This window comes from Canis lupus, chromosome 18 (genome assembly GCF_011100685.1).
Source record: "Canis lupus familiaris isolate Mischka breed German Shepherd chromosome 18, alternate assembly UU_Cfam_GSD_1.0, whole genome shotgun sequence".
NCBI classification, from domain to species: domain Eukaryota; kingdom Metazoa; phylum Chordata; class Mammalia; order Carnivora; family Canidae; genus Canis; species Canis lupus.
In genome coordinates this window covers 48581119-48597955 of record NC_049239.1, presented here as the reverse complement: position 1 = coordinate 48597955, position 16837 = coordinate 48581119, and the positions used below count along the sequence as shown (strand labels likewise).

At 58.3% G+C, this 16837-nt stretch overlaps 1 protein-coding gene and 1 long non-coding RNA gene across 5 annotated transcripts in view; one reads left to right on the top strand and one right to left on the bottom strand.

Annotated features, from left to right (window-relative positions):
• Positions 1-16837, top strand: part of ANO1 (anoctamin 1) — an 81444-nt gene that overhangs the window by 48284 nt on the left and 16323 nt on the right. For 2 of the 4 annotated variants that reach the window (XM_038563651.1, XM_038563650.1), the window contains 10 exons: positions 3436-3518; positions 5174-5185; positions 5784-5855; positions 7858-7935; positions 8891-8965; positions 11541-11742; positions 11883-11994; positions 13458-13515; positions 15332-15432; positions 16097-16242. In XM_038563651.1, the coding sequence (XP_038419579.1) occupies positions 3436-3518; positions 5174-5185; positions 5784-5855; positions 7858-7935; positions 8891-8965; positions 11541-11742; positions 11883-11994; positions 13458-13515; positions 15332-15432; positions 16097-16242 (939 nt within the window). The remainder of the gene's footprint in view (positions 1-3435; positions 3519-5173; positions 5186-5783; positions 5856-7857; positions 7936-8890; positions 8966-11540; positions 11743-11882; positions 11995-13457; positions 13516-15331; positions 15433-16096; positions 16243-16837) is intronic. The other 2 variants (XM_038563653.1, XM_038563652.1) reach the window with 1 other exon arrangement.
• Positions 12831-16837, bottom strand: part of LOC119864247 — a 33881-nt gene continuing 29874 nt past the window's right edge. Inside the window, exon 3 of the long non-coding RNA XR_005373552.1 lies at positions 12831-13661. This is a non-coding gene — a long non-coding RNA (uncharacterized LOC119864247). The remainder of the gene's footprint in view (positions 13662-16837) is intronic.

Below are 16837 nucleotides of genomic sequence, written 5' to 3'. Positions count from 1 at the left end.
GCGGGGGGGGTGGCTGGGGCTGCAGGGGCAGGGCGGGCAGTGACGCACCAGGCTCCCAGCTGGTTGTGGTCCAGGGCAGACCAGGCCCTGCGCTCACCTGCTGCCTCTGGGCTGCCCTGCAAGAATGTTTGTCTAACATTGTATCATTATGGCAGATGTTTAAAGCAAGAAGAATTATAGCGCAGCCACCTGCTGCCACCCTGCCCGGGACTCCCCCTTGGGTTGTCTGTGTCTTTGTGCTCTGCTGCCCTCGGGGCTCTGGATTTCGGGGACCTTGTCTTGTCTCTTGGGCCCCCTGTGTGGTCACTGAGGCCACTTATTTTGGACACTGACCAGGCTCGGCACACAGCTTGCCCTCAGACAGGTGCGAAGCCACCCCCACACCCTGGCCCCAGCCCCAGCCCTGGCCAATCTTGGCATCAGAAGTTCCCAGTCCAGGTTTCTGCCACCTGTTAACCGATCACAAGATTGCTCAGAGCCTCACTTTATGCATCTGTAAAAAGGAGTGTGTTACCCCTGCATGGAGGGCCTGAGGGCGGGGTGGAAAGAGGTGGGGCGTGCGGAAGCAGTACGCTGGCAAGACCTCCCCGGGGAGCAGGGAACCCGGCAGGACCCTCCACTGTCCACGAGGTTGGGATGGGGGCGGGGGCGCAGGAGCACAGTTGGGGAGAACAGACACTCGGGCTTCTTCCTGCCGTTACCCAGCCCCCTTCTAACAATGCCTTTTGAGCTGAGAGGCCGGGCCTGCCCCCTGGGCTCCGTGTGAGCCTTCACGTCACCCCTCCTGCCAGTCAAGCCTGAGCTCCGCACCTGTACCCCTTTGCTTCAGGGCAGGTGTGCAAACTCTGCCACGGGGTCCAGCACCGGGGAGTGGCGGGGTCTGTGGCCAAGAGGAGAAGGTACACCTGAACTTTGACAAACGGATGGTCTCACCTTGGCTCTAGCCTTTTGGTGCCAATGCTTCCAATTTTTAAAGAAGCTGAAAAGTAATTATTCTATAGAACATGTCTTTATTTCTTCAACATAACCAAGCCCACCAAGGCTTAACTAGGTACCACTGCCACCCCTGGCTACCAGGCTCCAGCCTTGGTCCTGGGCACAGGGACCTCTGGAAGAGGGTCCTCGTATCTGTCTTAAGATCTCACAGCACAGGTCCTAAGCTAGAGTGCCTGGGGTCAAGTACCAGCTGCCTCGCTGTGCGACCTTGGACAAAGTAGTTAAGCTCTCTGAGCCCTCATCTCCTGGTCCATAAAATGGCAATGCAGTTTGCTCTAATAATCAGGCTACTTATTATGACTGTGGTTATTATTCCCTTAAAGAATATCAGGTGTCCAGAGGACCAGTCAGGTAGGGTGGTTAAGTATAGACTCTGGGGTCAAATGGAATTAGATTCAAATCCCAGTCCTGCTGTGAACCTGCAGTTGACCTCAGGCCTGGCGTTCAACCCTCTGCATCTCTGGGGTCGCTTGTAAATCCATGAATGGAAATAGCATCGTGGCAAGGGTCGGGTTACCGGCAACCTTGAATCCCCTACATACACAGAGAGTCCTCCTTACAAGGTAGTTGTGTTATGACACTGTGGCCAGGGGAGGGGAGGGCAGGTGGCCGGGGAGGTGGTGGTGGAGATGGGCCAACCGGCAATGGGGAGGATACAGGAAGCCTGGATGGAGCCCTCGGTGTGAGCACCAGCGCTCCTGCATTGTCACACTCCCGCTCAGCACCAGGACAGAGAGAAGAGGCAAGGTGCCTTTCAGAACAGGTGTCATGGGTGTGAGGCAGGCTGGACCCCCTCCACTGCAGAGGCTGGAGGACGTGTGGGAAGAGGCAGAGGAAAGCCCCTTGTGTCCTCCTCGTTGGCCAGATGCCTGCAGGGAGCATCCATCCTGCAGGAGGCATCTGGCCCCCACTCCCCCTGCCGTGCTCCCCACGATGCTGCTGCTCAGTGTCTGCATCCCATGGAGCTGCCTGCTCAGCCCAGTGCTTTCCCGATTCCCTGTGGGTCCTGCCCATGGGAGGTCAGAGGGCAGCTGAAGGGAGGGCCCGGGCACCTCTCCCTACTTCCCCTGCCTCCCCAGTGTCGCTGGCTGGAGGAGGCAGCTCTGACACCCACGGGAAGGCCCTCCCTCTGTGACCAGGACTCTGGCTGCTTCTGGCTCCACAGCAGCAGCGCCTCCCCCTGTCCCCAATCCCTGCCCGCTCTCCATCCACTCTCTCTATCCCCTGCTTGTCTTCTCTCCTCCGCTGCCTGTCTGGCCAGTGCCCAGGATTAAGTCATCCCCATTCGAAAGACCTAGAGAGGTTGCTGTTTCCTGGCCAGCCCGGCTGGTCGGGCGACTCAGACTTCAGGGGTGCCAGCTACACACAAAATCGGGTGATCTCGGGACCCTGTGGCCACCTCTCCTTCACGTGGAGGAGCAATTTGGACAGGCAAAAGCTCTCTAGCCTGGAGATGAGCCAGACTCAAACCCACTTCTTGCCAGTTCTAAAGCTGCACCCTCTCCTGGCCACGGACCTCGCTGCCAGGCAGGGCGCCAGACCTCACTTATTTCCATCTTGATGCCACCGCTTGTCAGACAAGCGTTGGATTTCTCCTCAGGGAAACTGGGGGAAAGGCTAGTCTACACACCCAGGGGCCTGAGCTCTCGCTAATGATACAACCGCACTTGTCCTTGCTCCCTTCCTCCTCCTCCGCCGATTGTCCCACGAGGAGGGGGAGCTTTAATAACTAGCAATTCAGCCAGTTGCATCTCTATGGCTGTGTGCTCACGAGAGCCATTCGTTCATCCATTGAGCCCTCCTGAGCACCTGTCTGTGCCGGGAATCCAGATGGACAAGGCGGCGTCCCCGCCCCACACACCAGAAAGGCCCCTGAACCGGGATGAGAGTCAGAGTAGAAGACGGTGTGGTCACCGTGAGCGAGAGAGTTCCCAAGAGGAGTTGGGGTCTTTTCCCGACACGGAGGGGGATGACCAGGGGCTTCCTGGAGGAGGCAGCATTTGAACTATGCTGAGTCTACTAGGACAAATACAAAGTAGGACATAGCAGCTAAGAGGGCAGCTAAGCAGCCAGAGTGTGGAGGTTTGAATCTTGAGTGAGTGGCCTTGGCCCACACCTCACCCTGGTGACCTCAGGACCCCCACCTGTGACCTGGGGTCCTCAAGAATGCTGGAGCAGGATGTTAGGAGCATAGGCTCTGGGGCCAGCCGGCCTGGCCCTTCCCTGGCTGGCTGAGGAACCTTGGCCGGGACTCAATGTCCTTTTGCCTCAGTTTCTTCATCTGTAAAACAGGGAAGTGAGTGCCCCTGTCCCGTGGGGAACAGAGGACACCAGCTCACCTGTCCTTGGTCCAGCCTGTCGGTACCTCGCTGACCACACTGTGTGGGTGACCAGAGTGCCCTCTGTCCTGGATGACCTTGTTCTTCCTCCCACCCACAGCCGCCACCTTCATGGAGCACTGGAAGCGGAAACAGATGCGGCTCAGGTACCACTGGGACCTCACGGGCTTCGAGGAGGAGGAGGTGAGCAGTCTGGCCCCCGTGCCCCCTGCGCCCCTCCCTGCCCCCGCCGCATCTCCCCGGCACCAAGTCAGCCGCCAATGTGACCTTTTGGGGTCTGCTGGAGTCTCAGATCTCAGAGCTCCCGTGGACGTGCACCCAGGCTCCCATGCCGACCCAGCACAACTGGGTCCACCGCTCCTCCCCATGAACCCAAGGCCCAAGGGGGCTGTCAGCCTTTGCCCGGGTGCCACACTCACGCCCCTTGGAGCCCCCTCTCCACCTGCAGTCGGGCCTGGCTGGGGAGTGGGAATGAGGACTTCCCAGAGGAGGGACCAGCAAAAAACGCCCCCCTCCCACAGCCACAGCACAGAGCAGAGCCTTCAGGGCTGGCCCCCCAGTGACCAGTACTTTTATAAAGTACATGCTTATTTTTTATTAATTTTTAAAAGCAAACTCTACCCCCAACATGGGACTCAAACCCACAACCTCAAGATCGAGAGTCGCACACTGTGCTGATGGAGCCAGCCAGGCGCCCCTCCGTGCTTTTAGTTTATTTTTCAAGAAAGCTCTGGTGCACTTATGTAGTGACCTGTAAATCTCTTCCACTGACTTTTTTCACATTCCTCACGTGTGCCCCTGCACAACACGCTCCTTCCCAGGACGGAAGGGCCGGGTACTTGTCAGCCAGGGAAGCCCCGTAGACGGTAGAGTCTGCAGGAGAGGCACAGCGGCTGCAGAGTCCCATTCCAAGCTCCTACTACCCTTGCCATGTGACCCGGGGCGAGCCTCTGTGCCTCAGCGTCCTTGCCTCTCCTGGGCCTCACTCGATGGACTTTGCAGGGGTCGTAAAGTGTCTGTAGGTCTGGAGCAGGGCACAGAGCAGTAAATGCTCCAGAATGGGTCACCTGACTTGCCGTCTCCAGGCACAACCTCTTCCACGGCAGGTCCCATTATCCCACGTCACAAGTGGCTGCATCTGTCCCAGTCCCCAGCAGGCAGCTCTTTAGCACACAGCCACGCCCGGACCCTGGTGCTCTGCCCCCACAGCCCACTCAGCCATCCACCTGGCGAGGCACCTTCCCTGCAACTGTTTCTATTAGAAAGACTCGAGTAGGACAAAAAACTGTCACATCTTCTTATTATTTTAGATTTAGGATGTTCTTTCCAGGATGTGCCTGTGGTTGGGAGAAGGAAAGGGCGGTCCCCATTGTTCAACCCCTTGGGGATCCATCTGTGATCCCCTCACCCTGATGGCTTGGGCACTTGGTTCTGGGATGGCGATCAGAACCATTGGACAGGGGTCCCAGCGGGCCCCATTGAGTCCCCCAAGTGAGTGTCCCATCCCCTGTGGCTGCTCAGGGCCTCCTCGGGGAGGTGGTGATGGAAGGGAAGCCTGTGTCGAGTTGACTGGCCTGCGGGCCCTTTCCCGGAGTCTCACACATACAGCCCTTGGGGGCTTCCGCAACCCCATGAGCCGCAGATGTGACCGGGCAGCAGTGGCTTGCTGGCCCCGGTTCCCCGCACCCCTCTTGTCCCGTGTGTCCATCCACCTTCTTTCTGGTTCTCAAGAAAATGATCTCTAGAGGATGCGGCCTATTTCTTAAAAAACAAAACAAAACAAAACACAAAGTAATGAAATCTTTTTGTTTTTGTTTTTACGTCCTGGTTCCCCGAAGGAGGCTGTCAAGGTTTGGATTTTTTGTCACTCCTCTGTCTTCCCCGTAGCCTGTCTCCTTGGGAGTGGGACCTCCCTGCACACTGATCCGTCTGTCTGTGCCGCGCAGGCTCTCCGCAGCTCTTCCACCGCGGGCAGGGGTCTCTGCTTCCTCCCCCACTCTGCGGCTCTCATACCCCTCATTCTTCTGTTCCAGCGCCCTTTGCTGACCTGCTCTGGGCTCCCCCGAGGCCTGGCGCCTCCGGTCTGCCCGCGCTCGCTGACACTTCCTGCAGTCTCTTCGACCCCCACAGCTCCTGATAGAACATTCTCGGGGGCCAGTTCATGGCTGGGTGTTCACGATGAGCAAGTGGGCGGCAGGGGGGGCGGCAGCACAGACCACCTGCCTCCAGGACACGGACGCCGGTGGGCTGGGGTTCCCAACCAGGGGGAGAATCCTGGTCGGGCCATGGGTGGGGCAGTCTAAATTGGATATGGTGCAAGCAGCCAGCTACGAACTGCCCCCAGAGGGTGCCCGAGACCAATGTAAGGACTGAATTTGTCATGTGTGCTCATGTTGAAGGTCTCAAACTCAGTTAACAGGCTTCTCGTTGATTTGGTTTCTTCCACAGGACCATCCCAGAGCCGAATATGAAGCCAGAGTCTTGGAAAAGTCACTTAGGAAAGAATCCAAAAGCAAAGAGGTACGGTGGCCACCGCTGTTTGGCTTTCCTGGCCATAACACAGTGTACGCCCACAGCAGCATAGACCAGGGCTCAGCAAACACTGCGTGCACATCAACAGACCCGGGGCCGGCCCCCAGACATGGGCCAGATCATAAATATCTGACCCCACAAGGCCTCTGTCACAACTACTCAATGCTTTCCGTAGCTCGAGAGCAGCCACAGACAGCAGGTAAACAAGTAGGCCTGCTCGTGTTCCGATAAAACTTTATCCATAAAAACGAGTAAGGGGCCCGATCTGGTCCACAGGCCGATGTTTGTCAGCCTCTGCTCTGGGTCTCTCTTCTTGACCTGTCCTGAGGGTATCTCAAACCTCAGCCAACATTTCAACGTGAAGAACCAGGCAGCTTTGCAGCTTTTTCACAGGACACTTGACATTTTATTATGTCTGCTTCTTGTGCTCGATGTTGAATTATGAAACAGGACGGTTTGCCCCAGCAGGTCCCTGAGCAGACAGCCAATTCCTTGTTTCCCTCAGAGACGTGGGAATGAGAGGGAAGTGTTTCATGATGTTCTGAAGATCACCATCTTTTTACAAGTGACTTTTTTCCCCCCTAAACATCTCATTCAAATTGGCTGTCATGTTCACAGCCTAAATTCTAGCAAACCTCTAGAGCAGTGTGGCTGGTTTTTAACGAAGGTGTTTTGTATGCCTAGGGACAAGTGGGGAGCACCCTGGCCCCTGGCACCCCCTGCCTGTGGCTGGGGAAGTGTGTGTCCGTCCTTGATGGGTGGGAAACAGACGCTCCCCAAGCACCCCCCTGCCCCCTGCGTTCACATCCACACCACAAGCCCCTGGGTTCATCTTCCCTTATTACTGTGGTGCATGGACAAGGTTTGCTGGTTCCAAGTGTCCAGCGGTTGCAATTGCCAAAATCTCATCTGGGGGGTAAAGTGGGTGCACCAAAAACCCCCTCTCGGGCCCCAGCTCCTGGAACACGGCAAAAATCCAGCTTCATCCTGTTTCAGCCAGGAAGTGGGTGCAGCTCCCTGAACACTGTCTTGGAGTCCTAGCAAGGCTGCAGATAACCATAAAGCACGAATGTGTGCACATCTCCATGCACACTGCCTCCAGAGCCTGCCTTGCCCGGCCTTGACTGGCCCCCTTAGACCCTCTGGACTTTATGTTGTCCTCCGGAAGGGAGCAGCCTGGACACCACAGCCTCGGAAGCCCCATAGGCCTCCACTACAGGCCCCAAAGACCTGTGTTCTATGTGGCACCCTTTGCCCTCAGCTAGGGTCAGGACTGTTCACCCCGTGCCTTTACGGTGGCACCTTTTAGCATGAGCACAGATGAGTATTTGGTTCTTCCCTAAGGAGAAAAAGGCTCTATGGCTCACGTCAATCCATGTAAAGTCAAGGGACATAACCAAATCCAAACGGTGGACCTGGGCAGCCGTGCCAGGTGTGCCTCTCAGCTGTGATCTCCAGAGCAACAAGTGTACAGGGTTCCTTTTCACCAGGGCTCTGGGGGCCTCCCGGGCCCTGTATGCTTCTGGCGGGCCGTACCCCTCATTTTCCCCTCTGTGTCTCATGGCTCCCAGCAGCTCCTTTATGGTTGTCATTCCCGCCCCCCCCCCCCCCCCCCAGCTATGGCACCAAATCCAGCTGCGAATAAAAGAGACCTACCTGTTAACTGGCACATGAAACTATGCTCCTGGGCGTGGCTCTGTGGAAATCATGGTGACCCCCTCACGGAGGGCGGCTCAGAGCCCCGCCAGGTCTTTCCTGGGGAGTCCATCTCCAAAGCCCCATCTCCCATTCCCAGAGCTTTGCTGCCCCCCTGCCCTTAGAACATGGGGATCTGCCATCTGTTACTGGTTTCAAACGCTCGGGCCCCGCGTCAGCCTTGGCAGCCAGCACACCCCGCAGGCAAGGGGACGCTAGGCCCTGTGCCCTGCGGCTCCAGAGCCTCATCACACTTCACCCCACGGTGCTCTCTTGTTCCCTCCACCACCCTCAGAAGCGCCGGCATATTCCAGAGGAGTCAACAAACAAATGGAAGCAGAGGGTTAAGACAGCCATGGCGGGGGTGAAATTGGTACTCTTCTGTTTCGGGGGCAACGCAAGTCTTGACTGTTTTGCAGACGATCAAAGTCTGTTGTGTTGTCCTCAACAAACTCTGTATTTTTTTTTTCTTTAACATCCACACCCACATTTCTGTGCCTTCCCTCCACACCCATCGGGCTGTGATGTGTGTCGAGATGTCACTGCATGGCTACCATGGGTCTGTGTTGGGGGGAGTCCTGGCTTCTCTTGGAGCCCATGGAGCGCGCTCGTCATGGATGCTTGTGCCTGCTTCCTGCACTGCCCGCCAACACGCATGCCACCCGCCCCTGGAATGAGTGGCATTCCCTGTCCTAATACATGCATTCCCCCCCCACCAGGCCCCCATCATTTAAAAATCCACCCCCGTTCTCGAAAGATAGCGGGTTGACATCAAGCTGCTAGTCAAGGGCCCACCAGCCCAGGCCATCCCGGAGCCAGAGAGCCTTCAGGGCCCCGTGTCACCACGGTGCCCCGTTGCTACGCGGCAATCGGCGTTTCAACTCGTAATGCTAGTTACCTGTTTTAGCTTGCCCTGCGCAGGAAAAATAACTATTATGGTCTGGGTGGCAGAGGGCAAGACATCCTTAAGATCTTCTAGCCTTAAAGTGAGGCTTCAGCCAGACTCAGGCTGCTCCCAGACACGGGGCTGACAGTCTAATTTAGAAAAGCATGTGGCGCTGTGATGCCCCGGACGCAGAGGAGTCACGTTTCCCAACACTAGTATTGCTGCTCTTATGTGGCATCATTCGGTAGATAATGAGACCCCAGACCCTTCCTTGGATGCTACTGTTTGCTTTCACTTGTCACCTGTGGGCGTGTTTCCGTAAAGGTGTTTCTGAGTATTTCCGTTGTCCGTGTTCACGCACACACCCGCGCGCGCGCGCACAGAGTTCTCTCCACCGCGGCAGGCCCCGCACCAGATGACCCAGCATTGTTTCATGTTGCAGACGGACAAGGTGAAGCTGACCTGGAGAGACCGGTTCCCAGCCTACTTCACCAACTTGGTCTCCATTGTCTTCATGGTGAGTTCCGGAAGGCTGAGGTGGGGAGAGATCTGGGAAGCCCATGGGGAGATGGCGTGGGGCTCACCTGGACCAGAGTCAGGCCTCAACATGACATTTGCTCTCATCCTGGGATGTGGTGTGGGGTCAGGTTTCCATAAAACAGGAAGGGGCTCGGGTTCCATGGGGACCCCAAGGGGACCCGTGTGCTCTCAGGTACGGGAGGTAACTTCGCCTGGTCCCTGAGTTACAGCTTTCACTCTGAGAGGGACTCGTTGTTCAAACCTGAAACTTCATACATGTTATTTCAGACAAAACTGAAGAGTTTTGGGGTGGTTTGGTGGTTTTTTTGTTGCTGTTGTTGTTGTTGTTGTTGTTAAAGAAAACCATGAAATAAAAATGCACAGGCAGGACACAAGTCAGGACAGTGCTACTCAGGTGGCTAAGGGCCCGTGACTCTAGTCTTGTCGATGCTGCTGGTGTAATCAGCCAACACCCTGGCTCTCTGTGGGGATTTTAATCCCAGATTGACTGGATCTCAGCCCTGGAAGGCCTTGGCCATGTGCTAGCTGCGCTTCTGTCCTCCTCAAGAGGGCAGGGCACTGGCGGACACTGTGAAAATCACCAGCCCCTTGTCCAGCCCAAGTTAGAGTCCTGCATGGCTCCCAGCCCGGGGCCTGGTACCCAGGGGCCTGACACCTGGGGGCCTGGTGTCAGCCACCGTGAGCCAGGGCTTGAGCCGTGTCCAGCGGCCTCGGGGGCCTTGCAGGGAGTCTCCCTGAGGTCTCATAATCCCGATGCCACCCCCCCCTGCTGATGAGGAAACAGGCCACAGGTCAAGCCCTTCTCTCCAGGCCACCAGCCCAGACATGCTGGGCCCCGGTGCCAGTCGGCACTCTGCCCCCGGAGCCCCGCTGCTCCGTGCAAACTCCACGGGAGGTGGGGGCTTGTCTTTCTTTGCCCTCATGGATGAATGGGCCACAGCTCTGTCTTCCACCCACCCCAGGAGGTTCATTCACTGAGCACATATTGGTTGAGCACCTGCTATGCACTGTCCCCTCCGTGGTCCTGGTCTTGGGACCACCAGGGTGAACCCACCAGCCAGAGCCCCACAGCCCTTTTAACCCAGAAGGGGCTTTGCCCGCAGGAGACAGGACTGCCAGAGGTCTTGCCCCTCGTGGGGACCCACCCGTCCTCTGGCAGGAGGCAGGGGTCACCCTCCTCCCTGAGTCACCCTGCGGGCCGGCCGCCCGTCTGCACCTCCACGCGCTGGCACAAGGCTGCCTTGGAGGCCAGGGCGGTGCCTTCCCCTGGGAGGGGCCACTTGGCAGCAGCGAGGGAGTTTCCAAGGAAAGCCCTCATTCCCGGAGCTGGCCAGGGAGTGTGGTCAGGGTGTGGCGTGGGCTGCCGGAGCTTCCTGAGCGGGGTGTGGTCCCCGTCGGGCACCCACAGATGTGTGCAGAAGTGGAACTACCAGCCCAAAGTAGAAAATAGGAGCTTTCCTAGATTTCTGACAGCTGCAGACTCCCCGGGGGCTGAGCCAGCCACAGCCTTTCCAAGCTGTGACCTGAGACATACAGCGCAGCCCGCGCCACTGCAGGAGTGTCCTGGGAGCCGTGAGGGACCATCCTAGCAGGGCACGGCCTGCCCTCCGCACCCCGAGTGGGAGGAAGGGACATGGGTCACACAGGGGAATGGAAGGGCACGGAGCGTGGCCCGCAGGTGGAGTCAGGCGTGGGTGACAGCCGGGCACAGCCCCCCTCCCTCCTCAGTGCATCCTGGGGGTTGGGATCTCCCTACATCCACACGCAGTGCAGGACAGCGTGAGGACAGGGTCGTCTCCGGTGAGTTAGGGCCTTTGAGGAAAAGGAAGAGAAACCCAAGCAGACAGACCACCCCACACATAATAAACTCACTATCCTAGCCAGCGCCCACCCCAGTCTCCCAGGCAGCCAGCGGCCCGAGTTTTATGGAATGTTCTGGTCCCTCAGAGGGTTTGCCCAGATGACCCACAAGCCAGGTGTGTGGGTGGCTCATGGAGATGTTGAGAGAAGCATCCCAAACTGTCCCAGCCAGGCCTGCAGCACTGCCCCCCCGTGGGTCGGACTGCCCCCCGCCCACCCTCCTCTGGGCAGCACTGCTTCCACTCAGGCCACCCACGTTATGGGGAGAAGCCCTCTCCCCCAGAGTTGGCCTGGCTCACACCAGCCAGGCCAGCCCTTTGGGTTTCAGCCCCCTTGTGCCCTGTTGGGGTCAATGGGCAGGAAAGAAGGTGTGGTGCCCTGGGGCAGGTGGCAGCAGAGATCTCCTGAGTGTCAGGCTCAGTGGGCTCACCTGGACAATCTCAGCTCCTGAGCTGGGTGACCTGGCCTGGTGAGTTAACCTCTCTGAACTTCAGCGTCCTCTTCCATAAAACAGAAACCAACCTCTCATTCATCCATCTATGAGGATTTAGCACCACAGATCCCTGACGTTGAGGGAGTGACAAGAGCTCAGCTGTGTTGAAGCCAAACTGCTGCAGGCTGGGCAGGAGCTGGGCTGGGGAGATGGAGGGGCTGGGGTCTGATGGGACCTGACGGCCCTCCTCGCTCTGCAGATTGCAGTGACCTTTGCCATCGTCCTGGGAGTCATCATCTACAGGATCTCCACGGCCGCTGCCTTAGCCATGAACTCCTCCCCGTCCGTGCGGTCCAACATCCGGGTCACCGTCACAGCCACTGCTGTCATCATCAACCTGGTGGTCATCATCCTGCTGGACGAGGTCTACGGGTGCATAGCCCGGTGGCTCACCAAGATCGGTGAGTGCGCATCCCAGGGAGACCATGGCCACCTTCCTGCTGCAGGGCCCTGGGCTGGTCACTGGGCTGGTCACTTACCTCCTCTGAGCTTCATCCCATGAGAGTGGAGTAAAGGGTCACATGCATCTTGCTCTTCCTAGAGGTTCCAAAGACGGAGAAGAGCTTCGAGGAGAGGCTAATCTTCAAAGCTTTCCTGCTAAAGTTCGTGAATTCCTACACTCCTATCTTTTACGTGGCTTTCTTCAAAGGCAGGTAGGGATGTCAGTTACTGAAACTCACTGCCTTTCCCACCGTGTTCCTTCGGTTCCATAGAAGGCTCTCCACCCGTCTCCCTGCAGGTGGGAGGCCCTGGGCCCAGGGCAGAGCTTGTGGTATGGATCCCACTGCCCCTGAGTTCATGGAGAGGCCTGGCATCTATGGTGGGACCAGAGCAATGGGGACCCCAGACAGTGGGGACCCAGGGCAGCAGGACTTCAAACAGTGGGGACCCAAGGCAGCAGGGCCCCTGACTGTGGGGACCCCAGGGCAGCAGGACCCAGGGCAGCAGGACCCCGGACAGTGGGAACGCAGAGCAGCAGGACCCTGGACAATGGAGACCTCAGACAATAGGACCTCAGACAGCAGGACCCTAGACAACAAGGACTCCAGACAGCAGGGCCACAGGCAGAAGGGACCCCAGACAGCAAGGACCCCAAACAGCAAGGTTCCGGGCAGCAGGGGCCCCAGAAGCAGGGACCCCAGGCAACAGGGACCCCAGACAGCAGGGCCCCAGGCAGTAGGGCCCCAGACAACAGGGACCCCAGACAGCAGGGCCCCAGGCAGCAGGGGCCTCAGGCAGCAGGGACCCCAGACAGCAGGGCCTCAGGGCAGCAGGGACCCCAGACAGCAGGGCCTCAGGGCAGCAGGGACCCCAGACAGCAGGGCCCCAGGCAGCAGGGACCCCAGACAGCAGGGCCCCAGGCAGTAGGGCCCCAGACAGCAGGGACCCCAGACAGCAGGGCCTCAGGGCAGCAGGGACCCCAGACAGCAGGGCCCCAGGCAGCAGGGACCCCAGACAGCAAGGACCTCAGACAGCAGGGACCCAGACAGCAGGGACCCCAGACAGCAGGGCCCCAGGCAGTAGGGCCCCAGACAGCAAGGACCTCAGACAGCAGGGACCCAGACAGCAGGGACCCCAGACAGCAGGGCCCCGGGCAGCAGGGCCCCAGACAGCAGGGACCCCAGACAGCAAGGCCCCGGGCAGCAGGGGCCCCAGAAGCAGGGACCCCAGGCAACAGGGACCCCAGACAGCAGGGACCCCAGACCGCAGGGCCCCAGGCAGTAGGGCCACAGGGCAGCAGGGACCCCAGACAGCAGGGCCCCGGGCAGCAGGGCCCCAGACAGCAGAGACCCCAGACAGCAGGGCCCCAGGCAGCGAGCTCCAGGAGCTCCCACAGTAGGGCAAGGTGGCTCACGGGGGTCGGGGCCACAGGTGCAGGTGGAAAGAGCACAGCCACAGCCAGCTTGGTGCTTCCCGGCTGGTGCAGGGGTACACTCCACGCCTGGACCTCCTATAACGCCTCTGGAGTTTGAGAGTCTGTGGAAGGTGCTACCACAGCACACCCCAGGGGTCGTGGCTCAGCTGCCAGAGCCTGTGGGCCACTCGAGGCGGGCTGCAGCCCTGCCCCAGTCTCCCCGCGCCGACCCTTCCCTGCCACTGCCCCCACTCGTTGCAGGTTCGTCGGGCGCCCAGGCGACTATGTCTACATTTTCCGTTCTTTCCGGATGGAGGAGGTAAGAGCGTGTCCTGTGCTGCTTTCCCAGTCCGTCCACACAGCAGACCCGGTGCAAGCAGATGTTATTGAGCAGCATTTCCCTCCTTTTCTGCTGCCCTGCCGCTGGGGCTCTGATCTTATTTGATGCATCCACATAGGGTCAACCTAAAAGAAGAAAGTCTTTTCAGAGTCCCCAAAGCAAAAGAATAATACCCGTTTGGAGTTTTTTCCTTTTTCTATGAGATGCCGAATGTTTTTCTCTTTGGTTAACGTGGATTAATGAGGACTAAACAGAGCTCAGCTTCATTCTGTGACCTTAACGTAGAAATGCCCACCTCTCTCCCCCTGAATCGGTGCTGGTGAGTTTTGGCTTCTGCTCAGCTCCTCCAGCCACTGTGGGGCTGGTGAGCGTGCCGGCCCCTGGACCTGCTCCAGCAGCTCCGTTGGAGCAAGCGGAGCTTCAAGGCTGCCGGGGGCTCAGGTCTCAGGAGCAGGGACCCTGGTCAGCGTTTCCAACAGCCAGGATGAATCAGCTTACTAGAAAACAAGGGGTGGGTCTTCTGATAAAGACCATGTGAAATGGGGTAGAGAGGATTGGAGTGGGCTTCAGGTACAAGGTGATCTGGCTGCCTGGAGCACAGCCAAGGGGTTCAAGCCCCTGAGTACCAGCCCCCGAACATCCCAAGTCATGGGCCTCACCCACAGTGACAGATGTTTGCAAAAAGCCCATGAAGTGCTCTTGCGTTGTAGGATTTTGGCCTTTCCGTAAATGATGCCATGCCAAATTCTTTAATGGTTGGAGAAATTGGGGAAATGCCTTTGTAAAAAGGAATAAAGCAAAGGAAATAATTTTTTTTAATGAAATGATGGCCCTCCGACATATGACCTGTGATAACAGTATAAAAAGTCTTGTTCTGGGCCCGTAGAGGGGTCAGCTATGCCCCAGAGGGTCACCTGGAGCCCCTTGAGCTCCCTTCATTTGGGCAGGTTACACTTCTGGTCTATCACATGCCTGCCCATCACCAGCCTCAGGCAGGGGGTGCAAGCCCACTGAGGACAGGGACATTAGGCCTCAGAGGGGTGGCCAGCTGCCTCACCACGTGTTTTCCCCAACAGCACAGGCCCACAGGCTGCCACGGCCGTGCAGGGCCTGCAGATAGGCAGCAGTGCATGGGAACGGTCCTGGCCCTGGGGGATGAGGAGGTGGAGGAGGAGGAGCCCCTAAGTCCAGCCCCATCAGTGCCCACTCCCTGACAGTGCGTCCCTCCCCACGCCATATTCCAGCCCTGACAGCCTGGAGACAAGGTGCATTAGCTTCCTGGGCCCGCTGTAACAAAATAGTCTAGAGACAGGTATCCTGGGATGGTTCTGAGGCCAGAAGTCCAAAACCAAGGAAGCCAGCAGGGCTGTGCTCCCCTCGAAGTCTCAGGGGAGGGTCCTTCAGGCCTGGCTCCTGGCTTCTGGGGGCTCCCGGCATCCTGGTGTGCCTTGCTTCTGACCGGATCCCTCCAGCCTCTGCCTCTGTCCTTATATGGCCTCCTCTCCTCTGTGTCTTGTGTGTCTTCTCTTCTTATGAGGACATCGGCCACTCCCTCGGGGCCCACCCTGTTCCAATATGACCTCAGCTTAACTTGGCCACACCTGCAAAGACCCTTTTCCGACTAAGGTCATGTCCTGTAGTACCAGGGGGTTAGGATGGAGATGTGTCTTTGTGGGGGACGCATTCAGCCCACAGCACAAGGGCTGAGCTCCCCTTGCCAGGGGCTAGGGTCACCTCTCCAGACGTCCACAATGGGCGGGGCAGGGGTTTGATATACCTGTTGTCTATCCCACAGTGCGCCCCGGGGGGCTGCCTGATGGAGCTCTGTATCCAGCTCAGCATCATCATGCTGGGCAAGCAGCTCATCCAGAACAACCTGTTTGAGATTGGCATCCCGTGAGTAACGTCCGGCCTGGGGGCCAAGGGGAGCAAGGGGGAGATGGGGCCCTGGGGCGCCCGGAGAGTGGTACTCTGGGTGACAGGTGTTGTGGGACCTGGGCCAGATGGGGCACAGGAGCAGAGACGGGGTGAGGACAGAGGGGAAGGCAGGGCATAGCCACCCCATGGTGGACAAGGAGAGGATGGGGGCCCAGATGTGGCCCTGCTCCGCCACAGGCTGAGGCCTCGGGGTGCTGACAGGTACCCTCGAACACGCATGCCGGCCCCTGTGGCCAGTAGATGGAGCATCTAGAGGTTCAGCGTCCTTACCTTGTGCCCTTTGAGGTCCATGTCATGTTCCCCCTGCAAGGCAGCCCTCCCTCTGGAATCAGGGACGTGTGGGATGATTTTCTGTGATCTGCTCCCTGCCTCCTGCCCACAGCGTCTGCTGGGGCACAGCTCAGCCCTGACCCTGTTTGCCCTCCCTGCACCTGTCTCCTTGTGTCAAAAACCAAGATAACACTTGACCCCTGACCCTGCAGGGGAAGGGCTCAGGCAATCAGTGACAGAGAAGCCCTGGCTTGGCTCAGAGAATTAGAAACACCAGTTTGGAGGTGACAGTCCTTAGCGCCCAAACCCATCTTCCCGACACCTAACTGAAGCGACCTCATGTTTCCCTCAGGAAAATGAAGAAGTTCATCCGCTATCTGAGGCTGAGGCGCCAGAGTCCCTCTGACCATGATGAGTACGTGAAGCGGAAGCAGCGCTACGAGGTGGACTACACACTGGAGCCCTTTGCGGGCCTCACCCCAGAGTACATGGAGATGAGTGAGTGGTGGTCGGTGGGGTCCCGTCCTCGGGGCTGGTGCACAGGGCAGGTGCTCGGGAGGTACCCAGGAATGGAGCCTTGTCTCCAGCAGCTGTGTCACTGGGCAGGAGGATGCCCAGAGGTGGCATGTGACTCTCAGTGGGGTGCACTAGTGAAGCAGAGGAAAAAACAGGTGCAGCTCACACGGCCCCCTGGAGCCCCCTAACCCCACCTCCTCCCTCTCCTCACCTCCTCCTGCCATTCCAGCCACACTGGCCTCCGTGCTGTTACCCAAACACCCAGAGTTCATACCTGCCACAGGGCCTTTGCACTAGCTGTGCCCTGCCTGGAATGCTCTCCTCCTAATACCTGCATGACTCACTCTCTCCCTTTCTCCAGAGCTGTGCTCAGGATGTCCTCCACCGCGGGGTCTCCCTGACCACAGCGTTTCAAAGGAGCAGCCCCTCCCCTGTACCACTGTGACCCTCTGCTCTTTCCCCCTGCTCCGATTCTCATCACCAGCCACCATCTATAGAACGTAGAATAGATCCAAGTGTATCGTGGGTTCTCAGTACATGTTTGCAGAGTGAACAGACATGTGAATAGACACGTGCA